Genomic DNA, 21,267 nt, shown 5'->3' on the forward strand with positions numbered 1-21,267 from the left:
GAAGACTCTTCTCCAGACCCAGGTACCATAGTATCTGTAAAAAAAGAAAATAAAAAAAATACATTGTACTTGCCTTCTGATGGCCCCCGGTCTCCTCAGCGATCCGTCCTGGCTTCCCGGCAGCTCGCGATGGTCTAAAAGGACCTTCCATGACGTTATTTAGCCATGTGGTGGGTCACGCGACCGCTGAAGTTAGCGTTGTGTGACCCGTCACATGACTAAATGACGTCATGGCAGGGCCTTTTACACAACCGCGAGACACCAGGGAGACCAGACGCATCGGATAAGGACACCAGGGGCCATCAGAAGGTAAGTATAATATTTATTTTTTACCATTCTTTTACGGTCACACGCCTGTTGCATGGATTTATATAGTGTGACCAAGTTGTCAAGCACTTTCCAAGTGATGCTAAAATCGCTTGGAAAACGCTTGACAACCCGCATGCGAATTCGCATGTGCAAAACGCTTCACATCCGCTTGTCCCTGGCAGCAAAAACGCATATAAAATACGCATACGTTTTTTCTGCCAGGGAGATGCAGAAACGCTCAGGAAAAATCCAGAGCATTTCTGCATCGTGGGCACTTAGTCTAATTAATCAAGACAAATTAGAATACCAACACAATGAAGTGTCAGATTACACAATCTGAAGAAGAGTGAGGAGCAGAGGGAGACACAAAAAGGTTGTGCTTAGCTTTCTAACAAGTCTTTTACCTCACTCTAGAGCTGGAATCACATTTACAATGCTCAGTACTACTGTATAACATCCTCCACACTGCTGCACTTTTTTCCTGTGTTCTAAGGAATGAAGAGCAGGAATCACTCTGTGTGCTGTGTATGGGAGACATCAACATAATGCCATCTAGTCATTTCCCAAGAGACTCAAGTTCAGTGTCAATTGCAGGTTAAGAGATGGAGCCTGCCAAGAGGAAAAACTGGTGAACATTGAGGACACAAGTCATGTAATGGAAAACAAAAACAGTTGGAGCGCCAATGGTGAAGAGCCTGAGGTTTGGGGGGGGGGGGGAAGGGGGAGATGTTGTGACCACTCACCTGGTCCTGTTGTGCCAAAGAGCCCCGCACAACAAGGGAAAACGCTTCCAGGTGGGAGTCTGTATGATGACCGCAGCTTAACAGGGACTGCTGTAAGGAGTTTCTTCCTGCTTCAGCGGTCACATGACCAGGACCGTGTGACCGAAGTGGGCTTTCCACAATGACATCACGGCAGGTCCTGTGGTAAGCTAGTTGTAAACAGAGCAGCTTCCACCGCTCTCCACAGGGGAGATTAGCAATCAAGAAGGAAAGAATTGTGCGGTGTTAGGGAAGCGCTAGAACAACTAGACAGGGAGGGGATTAAGGTTATAACACACAAACCTTTAATTGTTTAATACGCTCTCTAACGCCACGACGCGTTTCGATAGCAGAAGCTATCTTCCTCAGGTAGATTAGAGAGCAAATGAAAGAGCAACCATTATATAGGGTAGGTGCACCAATCAAAATACACCAACAATTATGACAACACAGGAAATACAAAACAGGAAGTAAATTAAAAAAAAAAGGAAATATCGTATGAATATAAAAACTACATTAGATCAAAAGATGACGCTACTGAGTTAAGTAACTGGAGCCTGGTGACTACTTATAACCAGTCTCACAGGAACATCCAGAAGTTACTAGACAAATTCTGGTTTATCCTTAAGAGCGATCGGGTCCTCTCTAGGCACCTTTCTGATAAACCAAGAGTGGTGTTCAGAAGGGGTAAGAACCTCCGCAATAATGGTGGCTCCTAGCAACACGCTGTGTGAATCCTCTCCAACCAAACCTATCTGTATGGGCAATTTGATCAGTGGTTGTTTCTCTTGTGGGTCCCCAAAATGCATGTGTTGCCAGAGCGTCTTGAGTGGTTCAAAGACTTTCTCCTCGAATACCACTGGCAAAACATATACCATTAGACCATTTTTAAAGTGTCACTCCATGTTCGTGGTATATCTTCTTGAATGTACGTGCGGCCTACAATACGTGGGCCGTACGATACAGGCCATGCATGCACAGATGAATAAGCATAGGTCTAACATTCGTAGTGGTTTCCTTCTACATAGCATTTCTAAACATTTTTCTGTGGCGCATAATAAGGATCCTACTGACTTAAGGCTTAAAATTATTGATCAGATTGCTGAAACCACGACGGACCGCTTGGGTCCTTTAATTAATCGTGAGAGTTATTGGATTTTTAGATTGGGCACTCTGTCCCCTGAGGGCCTTAATTTAACGATTGAGAATGCGATTCATTAACCCTGGTTCTCTCTTGGTTCTTATTCACGCATTACTAGTTTTTATATATTTTATTTATAATCCCTGCTTTTAGTACATCATGACATTATTGGGTATATTGTGGCATCTTTTATCCTCTTCTTTAATCTTTTGATCTAATGTAGTTTTTATATTCATATTTATACGATATTTATCTCCTTTTTTTTTTTTAAATTTGTTATTTCCTGTTTTGTATTTCCTGTGTTGTCATAATTGTTGGTGTATTTTGATTGGTGCACCTACCCTATATAATGGTTGATCTTTCATTTGCTCTCTAATCTACCTGAGGAAGATAGCTTCTGCTATCGAAACGCGTCGTGGCATTAGAGAGCGTATTAAACAATTAAAGGTTTGTGTGTTATAACCTTAATTCCCCTCCCTGTCTAGTTGTTCTAGCGCTTCCCTAACTCCGCACAATTCTTTCTTTCTTGACAAGTCATATAATGGCCAACAAATAGTGTTATTCCTCATGTAAACAAATGACACCTCCTCCCGGTATTGTCTGTATAGACAGTGAGGCTGTGTATTTGGTATGTGTTAGAGGCTATCAACTGTGTATATCATAATATAGTCATTTGATATCTCAGCTTCTTCAAAACTTCCAGATTGTTTTGACATTTTCATCTTGTAGACGTTGTTGGCTGGTCTCTGTTTGCAAATACTCAGGAATGCATCTGGTGTCCTAGTCTTATTTCTTATGACTGTTTCCGAAACAACAACAACAGTTATCTGAGGCTTTTCTACAAAAGACATCACATCGACTAAATTGGTGATAAATATCCAATTGATGGCGCTCCTGCATTGGGAGCTTTCTTTATTCTTCTCTGCACTACAGACCTATGAGTGGAATGGTGGTGGATCATACATGGTGCTTCTCCATCCAAGGTCTCTAGTACAGACACATCCAAGTATAGGCACCTAGCTGTTTCCATCAGCCGTATATACACTGACAGAATCATGGTCTGGTATCGTGGTGGATCATACATGGTGCTTCTCCATCCAAGGTCTCTAGTACAGAGACACATCCAAGTATAGACGCCTAGCTGTTTCCGTCAGACGTATATACTCTGAGTGGAGTGGTGGTGGATCATACATGGTGCTTCTCCATCTAAGGTCTCTAGTACAGAGACACATCCAAATATAGCGCCTAGCTGTTTTTCGTCAGCTGCATACACATTGAATGGAGTGGTGATGGATCATACATGGTGCTTCTCCATCCAAGTCTCTAGCACTGACACATCAGAGTATAGTTCCTAGCTCTTTCCGTCCACAACATACACACTGATCGGAGAGATGGCCGAGCATTTGTGACTGTTCAATTCACAGTTCTCACGGTGGTTGAGCATTGAAGAGGGAAGGGGGCTTAGGACCCTTGTTCAAGTGATGGGTGGGACTCCAATGATCAGACATGTCACCAATCCAGTAGATAGGCCTGTGTAGGACAAATCCTTTAATGGGGTATTTCCATCTTGAGTATTTATGGCATATCTACTGAATATGCCATACATTTCTGATGGAACCTGCCTGTATCTCTGTAACGAGGCGTGCATCATCTGGGGTCCGCAGCTGTACGTGACATCCGCAGTGTGCAACTCTTTAGAAACCAATGAAGACCTAAAGGAATAAAGACTGGTCGGCATGTGCAGGGTTCATATCCGCTGTCTTGGTGCAGAGGTTTACAACCGTAAATGGCAGACAGTATTCATTTGCGCTGATCTATATAATGCAGATTATAGTAATTGATGGGGACAGCCCCTTAAATGCGACTTATTCAGAATAGCACTTGTCATAGTTCTTTATTATGTACCTGGACATACTAGGGGCAGATATAGGGCTTTGTGGTCAATAGAAAGCTTTCAGTTATTGCCAGTTTGTGTGGTCCGTTGGTATTGTCCTGCCCGGGCAGGTGCCCAACTGCCATATATGAAAGCCCTACTGGGCCCTACGCGCTCATCATGTTGGTGAGTTTTTAGGCTATTCTGATACTACATGTACTGATTCTTGTCCGAAAAGAGTACACTAGTTATTGGCTACAGAAGTCCTGCCTTAACTTTATTTGTGGCTTGACCTTTCCAGGGACAAGTGACATGAGATGGCAAAAATCATATTTTTTCAACACTATCTGATTACTCAGTACAGACAGTGATTAAGTAGTAGTGCGATAACCCGTAGAGCAGGCATCAGCAACCCTCTGCCCTTGTCAGTTGTGGAACTACAACTCCCATCATTTCCAGGTGGCTGTGAGGGCATGTTGGGAGTCATAGCTTCCCAACAGCTGGAGTGTGAATGGTTGCTAATCCCTAGCATCAAGGTGATAATGAGCAGAGTGATGGCACAGGTCGGGCATAATGTGCCCAGTCATGTCAGATAGGGATGTAGTATTAGTGGGCTACCAGGTAGAGGAATATGGCCAGTGGCGAAACTTAAAGCTTGTGGCTCCATTGCATCTTTGGTCTTTCACATGAGCCAAAGGGACCTTTTTAGACCTTTAGTTTAGAAAATCCATCCTTGGCTAAGAGAAAATCCTTGCGTTAGTCACCCTCCCACGGTCCAATGTCTGTTCTGGTCTGTAGTGCTAACGTCACGTTGACTGCAGTGCTGTCCGCATGATGATAGCACTGCAGACGAGAACAAGCGGCACGTTGACTGCTGCACTGTCTGCATAAAGTTAGCACTGCAGACGAGAACAAGCGGCACGTTGACTGCTGCACTGTCTGCATAAAGTTAGCACTGCAGACAAGCACAGACACCGCCGGCAGCAGCGTCTATATTAAAACAATCAGCTGCCCAGGCGACAGGGGATTTCTGAAAATAGAAAACCCCTTTTAATTGTGCTTTGCCTGTTAACCTCCAACTGGTGCCCGTGTATATACGAGGTCTTCGGTCCTAGTGCTTGATATGTCCCATGCTTTCTACCATAGTAATTATATGGCATTTTTTCCCTCTTCATTTGTAAAAGAAATAAAAGCATCTGAGAATATTAAATGATGTTGGTCGGCCCCTCTTCCCAGCTTCCTGTAATAGTCTGCGTTGTGTAGCATTAGTTGTAGAGTTAGTCTGTGGTCTGAGTATTTGGTCAGGTACAGTGTGTGTACGGCCTGACTTCCTAGTGAATATACAATATACATCTGTGCCTCTGTATAGATTCACATGGCGCCTTGCTGTCAGAATAACAAAGAAGTGAAATGATCAAGACAGCAAAAAACGTGCTACTTGAAGGGAAGCTCTCCTCACAAAATGACCAGGTCTTTGTGTAAAATTTTTACATTTTGGTTGTGTGTTTTTTTCTGTTTGTTTTTTTTAACCTTGTCACAATGTTTTAAAACTAAAAAATAGAAATCTTGTAATTTTTCACGGTGTCCACTGGGGCATTTTTAGACTCTTACTTTCTCATGTTTCAGGAAACAACACGTGTACATAGCCACAATAGCCTGACCCCGACCCTATCTTTTTGTATTGAAGTATCCAATGAGCATGCGCAGTAGTCATTGAGAAGGGAGGGGAGCTGTGACATCTCCTATTGTAAATGGTGGATTCTGAGTTATCAGCTATGTAGAGGCATTACCTTTCATTGTAATCCTGCCTCTGCTGTCTGAAAATGGAAAGATTACGAATTCAGTTTCTTTTTATTAAGATCATGATATAAAAAAAACATTGGTGAATTTGTGTTAAAAAATACAAAATCCTGAGGTCTGTGCACACATTGCATTTTTTTTATATGTAGTTTGGTTAAAGAACCTGAAAAATGTCCTCCTCATAGCCAAGTGAATGAGATTCCTGAAGTCTCATGCACACATTGCTTATTTTTTCCTTGCAGATTTATATCTGCAGCATGTGAATTTTTTCAGCATTTTTGCCGCAGAGTTCACCTAAACTAATGAGTGGGAAAATCTGCAGCAGAACACATTCAAGAAACGTGACAAACTGATTTGTTTTACGGCATTTTTCCTGCTAAGAGATGAAGAAATGGGGCTGAAATTTTTGCAGAAAATACTTAATGTGTGCACATACCCTAACGATAGGTCATTTTTTCATGATGGCTTCCCTTGGGGATCTACAATAAACATTTAACCTCTATCCGCAGCAACAGATGCAGACTTCTGCTCCCATAGATCCATGGAATTGAGTTGTCACCCATAGGGTCCACCACTATATGCGCACACCTGATTTGGGGTCCTCGTTCTTGAGGTCGGTCTGGATACAGGCACTCGGAGCCTCACAGTCATTTATCACCCATCTGGGTATTGTATGTCTATATAGATGCTAAAAAATTGAAATAGGGAAAAAAAAACATAACCCAGCACTGCAAAAACAGTTAAAAAGATGATCTTTAATAAACCTTTGTCTCCATAAAATAGATTTAAAAATCCAAATGTGGAAAAAAACTGGACACAGTCTGACGCGTTTCGAACTATTAAGAGTCCTTAGTCATAAATACCATTTATATAGGACATGCCCCAAATGGCACAATGTGAATAACAAATGTAACCTTCATGCCCCAACACCAAAGTGGATACAAACCACTTGTCAAACCTTGTAAATAAAGCTATGGACCTCATGTCGGACCCCCACAGTATATAGAACCCAGACCAGACTTGCCTGTATTCAGGTCATTCACCAATCGCTGCCTGTTGATGTGGAAATACTCTTGTCCATGGGCACTATAGCTTTGTGATACTAGTGGCTTCTCTCTCTAAATCCGTTTGGTCCACATTTGCAATATTCTCCTCTGCTCTCTGGTAGCAGGCAGATCCTAGTTGCATTGCCCAGCTTGCAGCTCCTCTAGCCTCTCCTCATGCAGGAGAAGTGTCCTAGAAGTTTTAACCTCTTCCAAAGTTGGCCCAAAGAAGGAGCAAATTCAAATATTTTTTCTCAAATTTGTGAACAAATTTACTATATTGTGGGTAGGGATTTTGTCCTGTTCACTGGAAAGGTCTTTATTACCAGATCGGTGGGTCCGACACCTGCAGTCTCAGTGATCAGCTTTTACTTGAGTCGGTGGCTTCTGGATGTAAACACTTCGCTCACATCTGCTCAGTACATCTCCATGCAGTGTGTAGCTGCTGTTGCCGGGTACTGCAGAACAGCTCTTATTCCTTTGAATAACTGCTGATTGGTGTTGGTGCTCAGTGTGTAGCGACTCCTGCCGGGTGCTGCACAACAGCTCTTATTCCTTTGAATAACTGCTGAGTGGTGTTGGTGCTCGGTGTGTAGCAGCTGTTGCTGGATGCTGCAGAATAGCTCTTATTCTTTTGAATAACTGCTGAGCGGTGCTGGTGGTCAGTGTGTAGCAGCTCCTGCCGGGTACTGCAGAACAGCTCTTATTCCTTTGAATAAATGATGAGTGGTGTTGGTGCTCACTGTGTATCAGCTTCTGCCGGGTACTGCAGAACAACTTGTGTTTCTTAGAATAACTACTGAGTGGTGTTGGTGCTCAGTGTTTCACTACTGATTTTATATCGATGACTTATACTACAGATAGTTGATCAATATGTTGTGCCTGCTGCTACCTGTGACCCGCTGTTGTATACCTGGCGCAGAATTAAGGTGGCCTCTAGTCCAAGGCAAGGACCAGGCATCAATCTATTAGCAAAAACCATGGACAAGGGTCGAGTAATATTTGCATGTAGCTGAATCATGGACCCCAAGAATCAATGGGCACCCCAGTCCAACACAGAGCAAGCGGGTAGAGCAAAGCACAGTTCCTGTTCTCTTCCCTGAGGTCCCTTGTTTGGTACTAAAACTTTCAACAATTATTTCCAAAGTTAAATATTTGCTGTTCGTGTCACCTGAAGTCTTTTTGCTAGGACCTCCAGCAATCCGCTTTCATCTTTCACAACCAAGGTTCATTTCCTTGCAGCTCCCCCAGAGGTAAAATAAATCATTGCATGGTGCCCAGTGCAGTCACAGAAGGAAGGGTGCTATCTGACTTTTGGAGAGTCGATTTTCCTGAAATAGTTTAAAGAGCCCTTAAGTTCCAGAATAGCAGAAACCCCCCTTAAGTGGCTCCATTTTAGAAATTACACCCCACTGGGAATTCACAGCTGGTTTTGCAGAGTGAAAATTGCAAATATGCCAACTTAGTGCCCATGCATTGTGCCCAACTATTACCCACCCTCCCCATCTCCAGTGCTTTCTCTCCTATCCACAGCTGCACTGGTATTTCTAACTCCCCATATGACATAAAGTTTTGTAAAAGGGGACAACCCCTTTAGGGCCAAGTTCACAGTTATCTTGTGCTCTACACTGAGCGCTTATCTCTCTTTTTCTTTCTAAATCTTTGAGAAATGTGTTTCAGACAAAACCCCAAAACCATTCACTATAATAGGGCAGAAAGAGTACCTTTAGACTTTGACCTCTGTTCCAGTGGTGTCCATATTTTTAGAGGCATAGAAAAGTCTGGTCGCCCCAGTGTGTGTATATTTCTATCCATATTCTCACCCATTTGCACTCTACTTTCTGGTCCCAACTCGATGTACTGGAAATACTTACGCTGGCTGAGACGGGAGCTGCCTTTGCTCTTACAACCCTGGTTTGCCGTCTTTGAACCTCAAGATTTCCTACTTTCCTTCCGCCTAACAAAACAGTACCCCTCTTTCATGGTGTGGTCACACGAGTTACAGATCGTGGCAATATAATACCTTGTCCTTTACCTTTTTATGCATTCTCAACTTTTGGGATGGAATCTGTTTTTTCTACTCCTTGTAAATCTGCTGTTGTCTGAGCTGGCAATCCGCCTAAGAATGTTCCCACCACTAATGTAATCTGATAAAAATGCTCAACATTTGGAAGGCGAGATTCACGGTATTTACAACCTGGTGATCATCTGTAAGTAACGTCGTCCTCGCTTGCATCAGTGCCGACAGCTTTTCAGCAAACGTTTCTGCTTAAAACAATAGGCTTCTGATTGAAATTGTTCCTGACATCATTGCTGTATTTTCCTCCTGTTCCAGAGTAGAGTATAATTTGACCTAAATTTTCTATTCAGCTTTTTTTGGGAAAAGGAAACTGTCAGTGATAAGATTCTGAAGAGCATTGTGTTAGAAGTCAGCTATAGATGGCTTGAAGCCTGAAAAGCGTTTTTCTTTCTTTTTTTGTACAAGGCTACTTAGAATATATTTTTCATTGTGATTTGTTTTCTACAAGTAATGACTGTCTCTCCTTTAAGAGTTGGTCCAGTACCTAAAATGTTCTTTCTAAATATCTATCTTTACACCCTAATCACTTCCTGTAACGTTTTGTTTTAGAGTGGTCTCAAACGTGACGTCACAGGAAGCTGGGGCTGCACTCACATCCTTCAGAGTCCATCGCCCCTCCTGGAACAGGACATCACAGGGGGCAGCGCTGCAGTTATTTACTAAAGTTTATAGCATCGCCGCCCTCTGAAGACATCCTTGATCTCCTGGGTGATAGAATCTGTGTGAGAGGTGAGTGTAGCATTGGCACTCTGCTTCTATCTCCACCGCATCGTGTAGCTGAAACAAGATGTCATCAGGCGACGGAGATAAAAGCAGTGAGTGTCACCAGCTGGTTTTACTCACTGCTTCTACAGTCCTGCTAATCGTTGTTGGCACCCATAAAGTTTAAGAACATAGTGTGGAATATCTCCTGAAAAAAATTAATCAAGTGAAAGTTTTTTTTTATAGAGCACTCGTGTTAAATACAAAAGAGCAAATGATAAACAATTTAATACAAAAAACAATGGGAGGGAAAAATAGAAAAACCTAAAGCTTGCTGTGCTACTGGCACTATTTACATTAATTTAGTATGGAAACATATTTTGACTCACCTATGGTAAATCATAAAAGAGATTCACCTGTGATTGTCATGCCCATGTGACATGAATTAGCCAATGAATGATGACTTCACCGTACATGGTAGGGCCTGTTTCTTTGTCACAATGGTGAAGACAAAGGAGCTGGCTGAAGACATCAGAACTACTATTAGCAAACACATGACCTCTAAAGAGTATAAGGCAATTTCCAAAGACCTTGGTATCCCAGTTTCAACAGTGCACAATGTTAAGAAGTTTGCCAAGCATGGAACAGTCAAGAACCTCCCTGGACGTGGAGGAAAGAGGAAAATTGACTAGAGATGTCTTTAAAGGTTGATGTAAATGGTGGAAAAACAGCACGTCAAACATCCAAAGACGTGAAGGCCAACCTGGAACAGTCTGGGGTCATAGTTTCAACAAGTACCATACGCTGCATGCTAAGCCAAGCAGAGCTTTATGGGCGAAGGCCAAGGAAGAAACCATTGCTAAAGAAAAGACATAAAAAGGAACGACTGATCTTTGCCAAAGAGTACCTTGACAAACCAAAATCCTTCTGGGAAAATGTTCTGTGGACAGATGGAACAAAAATAGAGCTTTTTGGCATTGCAAAGCAACAGTTTGTTTACAGACTGTGCAATGAATCTTATAAGAAAAATAACACCTTACCAACAGTTAAGCTTGATGGAGGATCCATAATGCTGTGGGGTTGATTTTCTGCGTCTGGTACTGGAGGCCTTGACCGTATCACAGGAATCATGAAATCAGAAAATTGTCAAGAGATTTTAGAGCGACATGTCCCACCCAGTGTAAGAAAACTTGTTTTGAGTCGAAGATCATGGGTCCTCCAGCAAGACAATGACCCAAAGCACACATCCAAAAGTACACAGGAATGGTTGAAAAAGAAAAAAATGGACTGTATTAAAATGGCCAGCAATGAGTCCTGACCTCAATCCCATTGAAAATCTTTGGGTTAAGCTGAAATCTGCCATTTGGAAAAAGAACCCTGCAAACATTCAAGAGCTTGAACAAACTGCAAAGGAAGAGCTGGAGAAAATTCCAGCTGAGAAGTGCAAGAAGCTTATTGTTTTACTTTGGACCACTAATTAAAAAATCCTGAGGATATAACTTTATACAATATCTTCAGAAATAAATGAAAATGTACCAGTCTATGAAAAAATAAAGGGGTACCAATAATGGTAAGCAGCACTTTAGCACCAACCCCCGTTGGTGATTGATTTGAGTGTGGTGCTAGAAGGTTTGGGGCGGTGCTGGTGTCACTTACTGCTTTATCTCCATCCCCTGAAGATGTCTTATTTCACAGTTAAAAGACGCGGCGGAGATGGAAGCAAAGTGCTGGTGCTGCACTCGCTTCTCTCACAGCTTTTAAAACCATGGATCCAGGACGTCTTTAGCGAGGGGCACGATGCAAGAAGCTGCAGTAAGTAACTACAGCTCTGCTCCCTGATGATGTCCGGTTCCAGGAGGAACTAAGGATGCTGAGGCAGAGTGAATGCAGATTCATCTCAAATGAAACGTCACAGAAAATGAAATGTAAAAAAAAAAAAAACACACTTCAGGATTAGATAGGGAAACGTGTAGGGTATTTTATACTAAATCTAATTAGAAGTGGTTAGGGTCTAAAGATAGATATTCAGAATGAACATTTTAGGTACCGGACCAGCCCTTTAAGAGTCCTGTCCAGTCCTATTGTTAATGCATACACATAAGCTTACATGAGATTGCAAGGTGACTTTACAAGTATTAAGTATGGATGTGCTCCATTTTGGGACCAACAACATAAAACCATTGTGATGTGATGGTTACAGAAGTGCAAACCGACTATATTTTGGTTGCATGCGACTCACTTGAGCCGTCTCTGCACTTATGTATTCTGAATGTGTAACAGTATTAAAAATCCCCAAAATCGCCTGCGACTCGCCATAGTGTGCCCTCGTTTTTTGTTTGCGTGACTTGTGTACGACTTGCTGGTGAGTCGCTTGTGTAACCCTAACCTTACTCTTCTTTTTCATGGTCAAAACCCAACATCTCAAATCTGCAAATTCTAATCCATAGAATTTTTGGTAAACTCTTCTTCTAGTTCTTCTCTTCCGATTATAATTATGGTGGAGGAGAAAACTAGTGATTCTCTACCGTATGCTCCAATTTATTGTGCCGCTGCAAGTACTTCATTTTCCGGCTGATAATCCATCAGGTTGACCATGGCAATTGCAAAATACTTTTTCGGCTACTGTTCTGCTGTAAAATTGTAAATGTTTTAACATTTCTTTTGCAATTTTATTCTTGTAGAAGAAAAAAACCAAACCGTTCAACCCACCAACCAGACGGAACTGGGAAAGCAACTACTTTGGCAAACCGTTGCATGAACTTGTGAGCCCAGAGAAGCCGATTCCCGTGTTTGTGAAGAAATGTGTGGACTTCATTGAAGAGTTAGGTAAGTGGTTATTGTTATTAGCCACCTGAATTGCCATCTATAATGGCTGCCCAGTTGGTGATCATTATTTACCGAATTGAGAAAATACTCCTTTTTCCATAAGAGGGGCAGTCAGCAGATGTACGTCCAACCTCCTCCAAGTCCTCCGCAGAATGGGGTGGTAAAGTAAACCCTTATTTAGCAAGGAACATGATGTGCTCATTTTTGGGTTGTCTGCACCACTGTATCAAAAGGGGGCATGGATTGCCTACAAGACCCATTTATTTGTCTTTGAAAATTAAAGTGACTTCTTGAAGAGCTGTCTCTTTTATAGCGGCACATGATCCGGTCAGTTTATCTTCTGAAGTAGCCAAATGTTTTGATTCCCTGATAGCAAGCAGAAATATACAATAAAATATCATTGGAACGCGCACCCAAAATCTTCTGCTAAGGTCACATGATTTGAGCACCGCCACTGCTTCCAAATGGAGAATTTGCTAACCCTGTACTCTGGATCAGTGGACATCCCAGGTGTCAGATGCTCTGAAACATAAGATGACTCAACTTGGCTGCCTTTCAGATACTTTACACAACCCATATGTGTATCCCGTCTTACTCTTGAGTAAGGCCTTGCTCAGACGTCAGTGTTAATCACGGAGATAACATGTACTCATAATAGTCTATGGGGCTGTTTTATATAGATGTCCATGGTTTTTTTGGGTTTTTTTCAAGCAAAAGTCTTTGGATGTATTAAAATCACAGACAATACATGGATGTCATCTGTGTGCTGTCAGTTTTCAACATTGGAAAGGGTAGGAGAAACTTTACATTTTTTTCCCCGTTCAAATCACTGATGAAACGCAGATGCAAAACTCTGATGAAGATTGGGCCATTCTTTGCAGATGAGAAAAATCACTGATGTCTGAATTAGGGCTTATGCTCATCCTGTTGCAATATTTTCATCTATGTTGGACAATGATATACAGTTAGGTCCATTTATATTTGGACAGAGACAACATTTTTCTAATTTTGGTTCTAGACATTACCACAATGAATTTTAAACAAAACAATTCAGATGCAGTTGAAGTTCAGACTTTTAGCTTTCATTTGAGGGTATCCACATTAAAATTGGATGAAGGGTTTCGGAGTTTCAGCTCCTTAACATGTGCCATCCTGTTTTTAAAGGGACCAAAAGTAATTGGACAGATTAAATGATTGTAAATAAAATGTTAATTTCTAGTACTTGGTTGAAAACCCTTTGTTGGCAATGACTGCCTGAAGTCTTGAACTCATGGACATCACCAGACTCTGTGTTTCCTCCTTTTTGATGCTCTGCCAGGCCTTCACTGCGGTGGTTTTCAGTTGCTGTTTGTTTGTGGGCCTTTCTGTCTTAAGTTTAGTCTTTAACAAGTTAAATGCATGCTCAATTGGGTTGAGATCAGGTGACTGACTTGGCCATTCAAGAATATTCCACTTCTTTGCTTTAATAAACTCCTGGGCTGCTTTGGCTTTATGTTTTCGGTCATTGTCCATCTGTAGTATGAACCGACGACCAATCAGTTTGGCTGCATTTGGCTGGATCTGAGCACACAGTATGGCTCTGAATACATCAGAATTCATTCGGCTGCTTCTGTCCTGTGTCAAATCATCAATAAACACTAGTGACCCAGTGCCACTGGCAGTCATGCGTGCCCAAGCCATCACACTGCCTCCGCCGTGTTTTACAGATGATGTGGTATGCTTTGGATCATGAGCTGTACCACGCCTTCGCCATACTTTTCTCTTTCCATCATTCTGATAGAGGTTGATCTTGGTTTCATAGTCTCCATCCCAGGGTTTGCTCATCTAATAAGAGGCATCTAGGCGAGCTCAGCAGTGTCTATGGCGTTTGGTGAGGTTAAAGACCGATAATGGTGGACAGTCTCTGCCAGAGCCTGAGATGGATTCAAAACTGGTTGAGACCATTTTGAACTGTTTTGTTATTTGTTTGTGCTGGAAAAAGGCTTTTGTTTTTTTGTATGTGAGCGCTTATGAAATATAATAAACTTACACTGTTTGACACAAGAACCCGTTGCCTGCGTGTAGCCGAACGGCTGCCTGAGCTCCAATCCCTACACCCCATACAGCATCATTGTTGTCAACAGTACATCCTTCGTTTTCCCTGGGTGTTGTGCTGTCGATAATTATTTTTTTCCCAGCATAAAGGGTCCAATCACCTGATGAACAAGAATTTTGCAGGTTCATTAGGTGATCGCTGGCATGTTTACATGACATACTTATGAAGAAGTGTTCTTTTGAACGCTCAGTCACCAGTTCTAAATGCACCTTTACTCATCTGATTAGAAGTATGTATGTCGATGATCTAAATTCCACCTCCATTCTTAGGTCCACCGCAGCAAAACCAGCTCACCCCACCTTACATCAGACCCCCACTTTCTTTGTTTAACAAATCTGATCTGTCACCAGAGCACATGGGTGGTGATCGGGCCGTGCGTTTGCGACTGCTGGAGTAAAGGATCCCTTTACCTGAGCACTGGTGAGATTACAGCTTCTCCCATAGTGAGGAAGGTGTTAAGAAGTTGTTGGTTCTGTGTGAAGAGCCTGGTAGGCAACACAAGCTGTATGATTTCTGGCCAGCCACACGCCAGGAAGAGGAGCAGATGCTGTCACCATCACCCACTTACAGAAACAGAAGGATTAGTTGCAGCACACGTTCCCTGGCGATGCTCTGGCCTGCCGCTAATAACTACGGCTTGGTGGATGCGGATAAATGTCTTTTAATGTAATGATTATTGCACTGTTATCCTGCTCTTAGTTACCGTATGTTACATATTGCAGAATGGTGATTTTTGTCTACTTTTAAGAAAATAGTTTATGGTGCAGTTACTATGTTAATGGTTATTGTACCAACCTATAATTCGCAAACCTAAAGATCTTTGAATGGCTTTGGTGGCTTCCATTAAAGGAACACTGAACCTGAAAAACTTTCAAATTCAAAAACTGGTTCATAGTAATTGTCATACCATCTGATTGTGGAGCACACACGGTATTACTCTGGTTGTCGCCTTTTCACTCCTCATCACCCCAGTTCTACCACTCTAGTGCACTCTGCCGGGGCTGCCAGTAATGACCACTAGTGATGGGCGAGCATGGCTTGCACTGCTAGATACTCGATTGAGTAGTGAGCAGTGCCGAGTATCGCATGGTGCTCTAGTGCTCCGATCCCCTTAAGTGAATTATCTGAGCCAGGCGGAAAGAGAGTATTTCCATCCTCCGGAAAAATGCTCGAGTTTGCCTTTCACTTCCATTATGCTGCGTCCGACCTGCTCTATTCGAGTACCGAGCTCTCCAGCATTTCAGTGCTTGATCAACAATAATAACCGCACTTCCGATTTGGCTATGCCTGCCCATCAAATTCATCAAAAGTGCCGGCGTTTCCGAAGCAAGAAATGTTTCTCCAGCCCCTGGCTGGCGTGACACTTCGGGCCGGCCCCTGGCTGGCGTGACACTTCGGGCCAGCCCCTGGCTGGCGTGACACTTCGGGCCGGCCCCTGGCTGGCGTGACACTTCGGGCCGGCCCCTGGCTGGCGTGACACTTCGGGCCGGCCCCTGGCTGGCGTGACATGTGCCTCTTTATGAATTTGGCGCATCTTAATCCTGCACTGCCCTCATTAGGATTGATTTATGAAGTGCCAGTCTTAATGAGTCGGGGCCTCAAAGTTTCACTTTTTATATTTTTCACTTAACCAATAGGTCCTCTTAAAAATAACCTTTGTATTTCTTGAGATGACAGGATGCTTATTTGTTTCTTGATAATCCTAAAGCACACTGTGTAATTGATGGGCTTAAAGGCAAATGCAGATTGTTTGTGGCAGAGGATAATTGGCACCATGCCTCTTATTCAACACGTGCGCGCTTAGCTCTAAAGCTGTTTCTTTTTTTAGAACTAGTCTACGTACAGTCTATAGGAGGATGGCAATACTCAAGCCTCAGTCACTCACACTGCCCCCAATAGTGGACAAGCCTCAAAATTGTCATCATCATTCATGAATGTTAATTAAGTTATAGGATGAGTACATCTTGATGGCAGAGGGGTTTTGAGACTTGTGTTGTGTGTGTATAATCATTGTATTATGAACCTCTTAAAGGGAATCTGTCAGCAGGTTTTTGCTGTGTATTCTGAAGACAGCAGGAGATAGAGGCTGAAACACAGAACTCAGGAATGTGTCATTTGTCAAAATGTGTGCTGTTGTTTACTAACTGTGAAGGATTTATCACTAAGGGATTAACATTACTGGACTAGTCTGGCAACTAAGCACCTCACTGTCTATAGACTTTGTACACAGAGAGCCTGGTGTGGGCGGGGTTAGCTGTGGTGGGGGCGGGTTTAGCATTGTTAGCTCTGCTTCATTCTAAATCTAAAAGCTCTGATTGTGGCAGAACGGCTGCACCCAGAAAAATAAGTGATACATCGTTGGATTCAGCTTCTCATTACCTACATTACGCTGCACTCAGATGAGGTAGCAAAAACCTGCTGACAGATTCCCTTTAAGGACAAAGCTAACTTTTTTTTCTTCTTTTTTTAAATCACTGTGTCTCAAGAATCATAGCGGTTTACGTTTTCAGTCTTTTTTGTGGAACAAGTTGTATATCTTAAAGGGGCTGTCCACTACTTTTACATTGATGCCCTATCCATAGGATAGGGCATCAATGTATGATCAGCCTGCCGATCAGCTGTTATCTGTGGCGGCGGCCGGAAGTGCTCACCTGCGGGGCTCCACGGTCAAGTGGTAGTGGCCGCCGCGGTGTACTGCAGATCTGCCTCCCATTCAATTGAATAGGATACGGATAGGGAATCAATGTAAAGGTGAACAACTTCTTTAAGGATACTACATTGAGGTACATATGGTGTGTTAAAAAAATCTTTTCTTTTTTATTGGGGAGTGGGGGATGATTTTAGAAACAAAAACATCAATTTTGGGGGTTTCTGGATTTTCCGTGTTTACATCTGGCCGCACAACAAAAATAGTCCATACCTAATTCAATCTAGGAAAAATATACAAATGTTCTAGATCTCAGAACGTGACCAAACAAACCCATTTTGTTCTACAAATTTCTGATATTTTTTCTCCATTGCTAAAATAATAAAAATGAAAGAAAACTCTTCTGTAGTTGTACTGACCTAGAAAATCATGCTACCAGTTAGTTTTTACCACGCAATGAGCACTGAAAAAAATTAAATGGCAGAATTTTTCTTTCATTTTTCACTGCAGTTGGAAGGTTTTCCATCTTTTTCAGTACATTTTATGGTAAAGTGAAGTTTTCATTCAACTGCTGGGGTTTTCTATGTAGAGGTTTTTCACGAGTCTGCCGCCGAGTTTGACAAGGTCGGCCGACAGTCTATTGGAGCCCCGGACAATTGATTGTCAGAGGAGTGAAGGATCCGGCATGTTGTGATTTTGGACTGCCGATCGTATGGTCTACCGGAGATAAGCCGTCCCAGAGAAGTCTGATGGCTGCTCGCTTAGGGAACACTGGATCAACTTGGCCAACGTGCAGTCCGGTGTATGGAAGAGATAAATGCCGGCTGATCAGCCATCGTTCGTCCAACTCCCATCTAATGTCCTTTAGCGTTTCTAGGGAAATAAGAGCGTGTCTTTAGAAATAGAAGGGTGAATACATTTCGGTGGTCTTCTGTTGACTGCCTTAACTGCGTTTTGTATATTTGTGAATTGTGTCCATTATAATGGCTTCATAACAGTTCACAGTGCTCCTCTTATATAAGGATGACCATAAAGGTCCAGTATTTGTGGTCGAGTGCTCGTTTCGTGCCTTACAGTCGTACGTCTTATGTGATTGTAGCTTCCTCCTAGTCTTCTCATCTCAGTGCAGTATGTTGCTTGGATTCGGCATTTTTTTTTATTTTTTTTGCTATTGTAAACTAATTCTCTAGTTGGAGGGAGGTTGAGGGCAAGCAGATCTTAAATGTTCCATTAACGTTTATGGGACATCTCAGCTCTGTAGCTTGGGGTTAACATTTTCGGCAGAGAATATTTTAAAGATGGCTGGTTTAATAGAACATGCTTCCATTGTTTCACTGCCCCAGGAATCAAATTCAAGTTGCGTCTTGCTTTCTTAAAGCATGTAGAAAATGCATGTCCTCTCCTCAAACATGCCGCCTGCAACTTAACAAGTTATATTTGCATTGATGGGTTTTCCTGGAATCTGCAAATTCAAGTACTTTGATTTTTTTATATAAAAATTGCACGTTGACTAATATAGATTAATGCATAATGCAGTCATTATCAATGGGTATTCCCAAAACAGAGTTATTCCATATTCATAGGATGGGAGATAATGTATTGATCTCTGGGCGTCTAAAAGAATCTGCAAACTACTAGGGGTATTGGAAATTTAAAGGGTCACTGTTCTTTTAGCTTGATCAGATCTTATAGCGAATGCTTTAAATTGTCAAAATTGCAAATTTAACCCCTTGGAAAAATCACTCCAGAGTGTAAGGAACTCATTTGTGTTATTTATCTTGTTGTCCACTCTTAGTGTCTTGTAATCCCTCTCTCGGACTAAATAAAGGTATAACGGAGAGGCTGACAAGTGACTGGAAGTTCCAGCACCTACAGTGCTGGCAAAATGCTGATCTTGAGAATCTGGACAGTGAAATCTGTGCAGTATTTCTGGCTCCATGGAGGAAAAAGATTTTTAAAACCCTCATTCACATGTTGTATGGAAACTGGTTGCAGATGCTGAGTGCAGGAAAAATTGTAAAAAAAAAATACATTTGCAGCTATTTTTGTTACTATCACAACAAAACTTAAACAGCAATAAAAAAAAAAAAATCACGCATTTACAAAAACACAGCGGCTAAAATGACTTGGAACACATTACTGTAAACGATATAGTTGGGAATGAATGATTATTGAAGGGGCAATCAAACGTTGAAGTTGTAGTAGCCACATGGTCTCCTCGCTTAATACCCTAAATGTCAGCCGTTCCCTCTGCTGTAGGTGATGGAGCGCAGCACTAATTGCTTTCTATTAGCACGGCTCATTATCTCAGCATGCTCATTAACTGCTTTTGAGCTCGGGGCAGTGATGATGACTAGTCGGGTTAGGGGTTGATTGTTGTTGTACATTGTTTCACTGTATTAGTGTGTGTGGTTTTTACGTTGGGCATATGGCCGCCGGACCAGGATTAATGCCCCCACCTGGCATCGGAATATTATTTGGGGCACCTTTTAAGGATGAGCTGAAACGGTGTCTGTTTTTACTGTAGGTTGAAGAAGCCAAGTGAGCATTGTTTATAAGCAAGGAATCTTGCTCCGCTCCTTCATGCCGTACTGTGATACGGATCCCCAGGGTCCAATTAGTTCTGAACACTTGTCCAACAGAAAATAATAAAAAAAAAGTTTCCTTTTCTAAGTACGTGTGCGATGGCGACCTGTGCCTCCCAGCAATGTACATCATTAAGTAACAGTCTGCGTTGTTTGGACATTTTTATTTTTTCTCATATCCAAAATAAAAGGAGTGAAGATGGCTGCACTCTCCAAGTAATAAAATCTTCTTTATTGATCCATTACAAGCAAAATAAACTCAAGCGGGGAGGGTACAAGCAAATCACATAGCGGGCAACCACCGTTTCACATCTACAGACACTTATACAGGCCTCCATAGATGTGTAACTGCCGTTGCCTATGTGATTCACTTTACCGTGGTGAGTGCTGCCATCTTCAATTCTAGTATTTTGTATTTTATTGCACTTATTTATCTGTGTGGGCTACACTCCTTTTTAGTAGACTGTTCCCTTTCATCACTATTTTGCCAGCACTATAGGTGTTGGAACATCCTAGTTTCTACCATTTTTCCAATACATTTTTTTTCCTATTGTATTGATTCAAAATCTGTCCTTTTATTTCTACAGCCCCAATGCAGGCCTATGCATTCCCATGATAACAGACTACAAACTCTGCATATATTCTCTAATATGGTTTCTTTCTAGGGAGCAGGATCGGACCATACGGTATTTCTTTGTCCGTCACCATTTAGGCACAATGACTTTTTGTTCTAGAGACAAGGCATAATAGTTGCTTTGTTTTTCATCGTCGATTTCTTGGAGAGAGAAAACATTGATTGCAATGGTGTCGTTAGCCGAGTTACTGAAAGCACAAGCTATGGAAGAATCCTTTTCCCATTCTTGCACAAATTGTGAACTCGTCATTGGAGCAGAGCAATAGGAGATGTGATTCCCCCTCTATTTTATCTTGTGCACTTTAAGAGAACTAGGAGGATAGGATAATTACCAGTGGAATTTTTAATCTTTTAATTAACATTGCTGATCTCGCCCATTAACGTTCTTTTTCAGATCAGCTAATCATATAGTTTAAATTCTCTGGAGGCGGTGAGTGGGTGTATGTCAGACCCCTGCAGAACCACTTATCCTGTTGCACCAATGCATTCATGCTCTGGGAAGAGAAGCGAAGGATCTACCTACCTGACAGCTACCACCATGAGATTGGCCGCTGCAGCTTCAGTGCATGCAGGAAAAAGCCAAATACTGTCTGGAATTGTTCTCCCTCTTTTCCCATTTCTGTGGTTTCTCATTACTGTTCTTAGTTAATTAGTTTTGCTACTTTTCTCTGGTCAAAGTGCGAGAAATATCAGAAAATAATTGAGCAACTTCAACTTTTCTGCAAACTTTTTGAAAAGTGTGAGAGCGGTCTGCAAACTTGGCATAATTTA

At 42.1% G+C, this 21,267-nt stretch overlaps 1 protein-coding gene across 2 annotated transcripts in view; it reads left to right on the forward strand.

The window, feature by feature from the left end:
* ARHGAP5 (Rho GTPase activating protein 5) overlaps window positions 1-21,267 on the forward strand; it is a 70,260-nt gene that overhangs the window by 33,184 nt on the left and 15,809 nt on the right. For both annotated transcript variants that reach the window (XM_073639077.1, XM_073639076.1), the window contains one exon: window positions 12,391-12,535. In XM_073639077.1, coding sequence (XP_073495178.1) covers window positions 12,391-12,535 — 145 coding nt within the window. The remainder of the gene's footprint in view (window positions 1-12,390; window positions 12,536-21,267) is intronic.

Source organism: Phyllobates terribilis, unplaced genomic scaffold, assembly GCF_046119375.1.
Source record: "Phyllobates terribilis strain yellow unplaced genomic scaffold, ASM4611937v1 Scaffold_7__3_contigs__length_470593459, whole genome shotgun sequence".
Classification (NCBI taxonomy): domain Eukaryota; kingdom Metazoa; phylum Chordata; class Amphibia; order Anura; family Dendrobatidae; genus Phyllobates; species Phyllobates terribilis.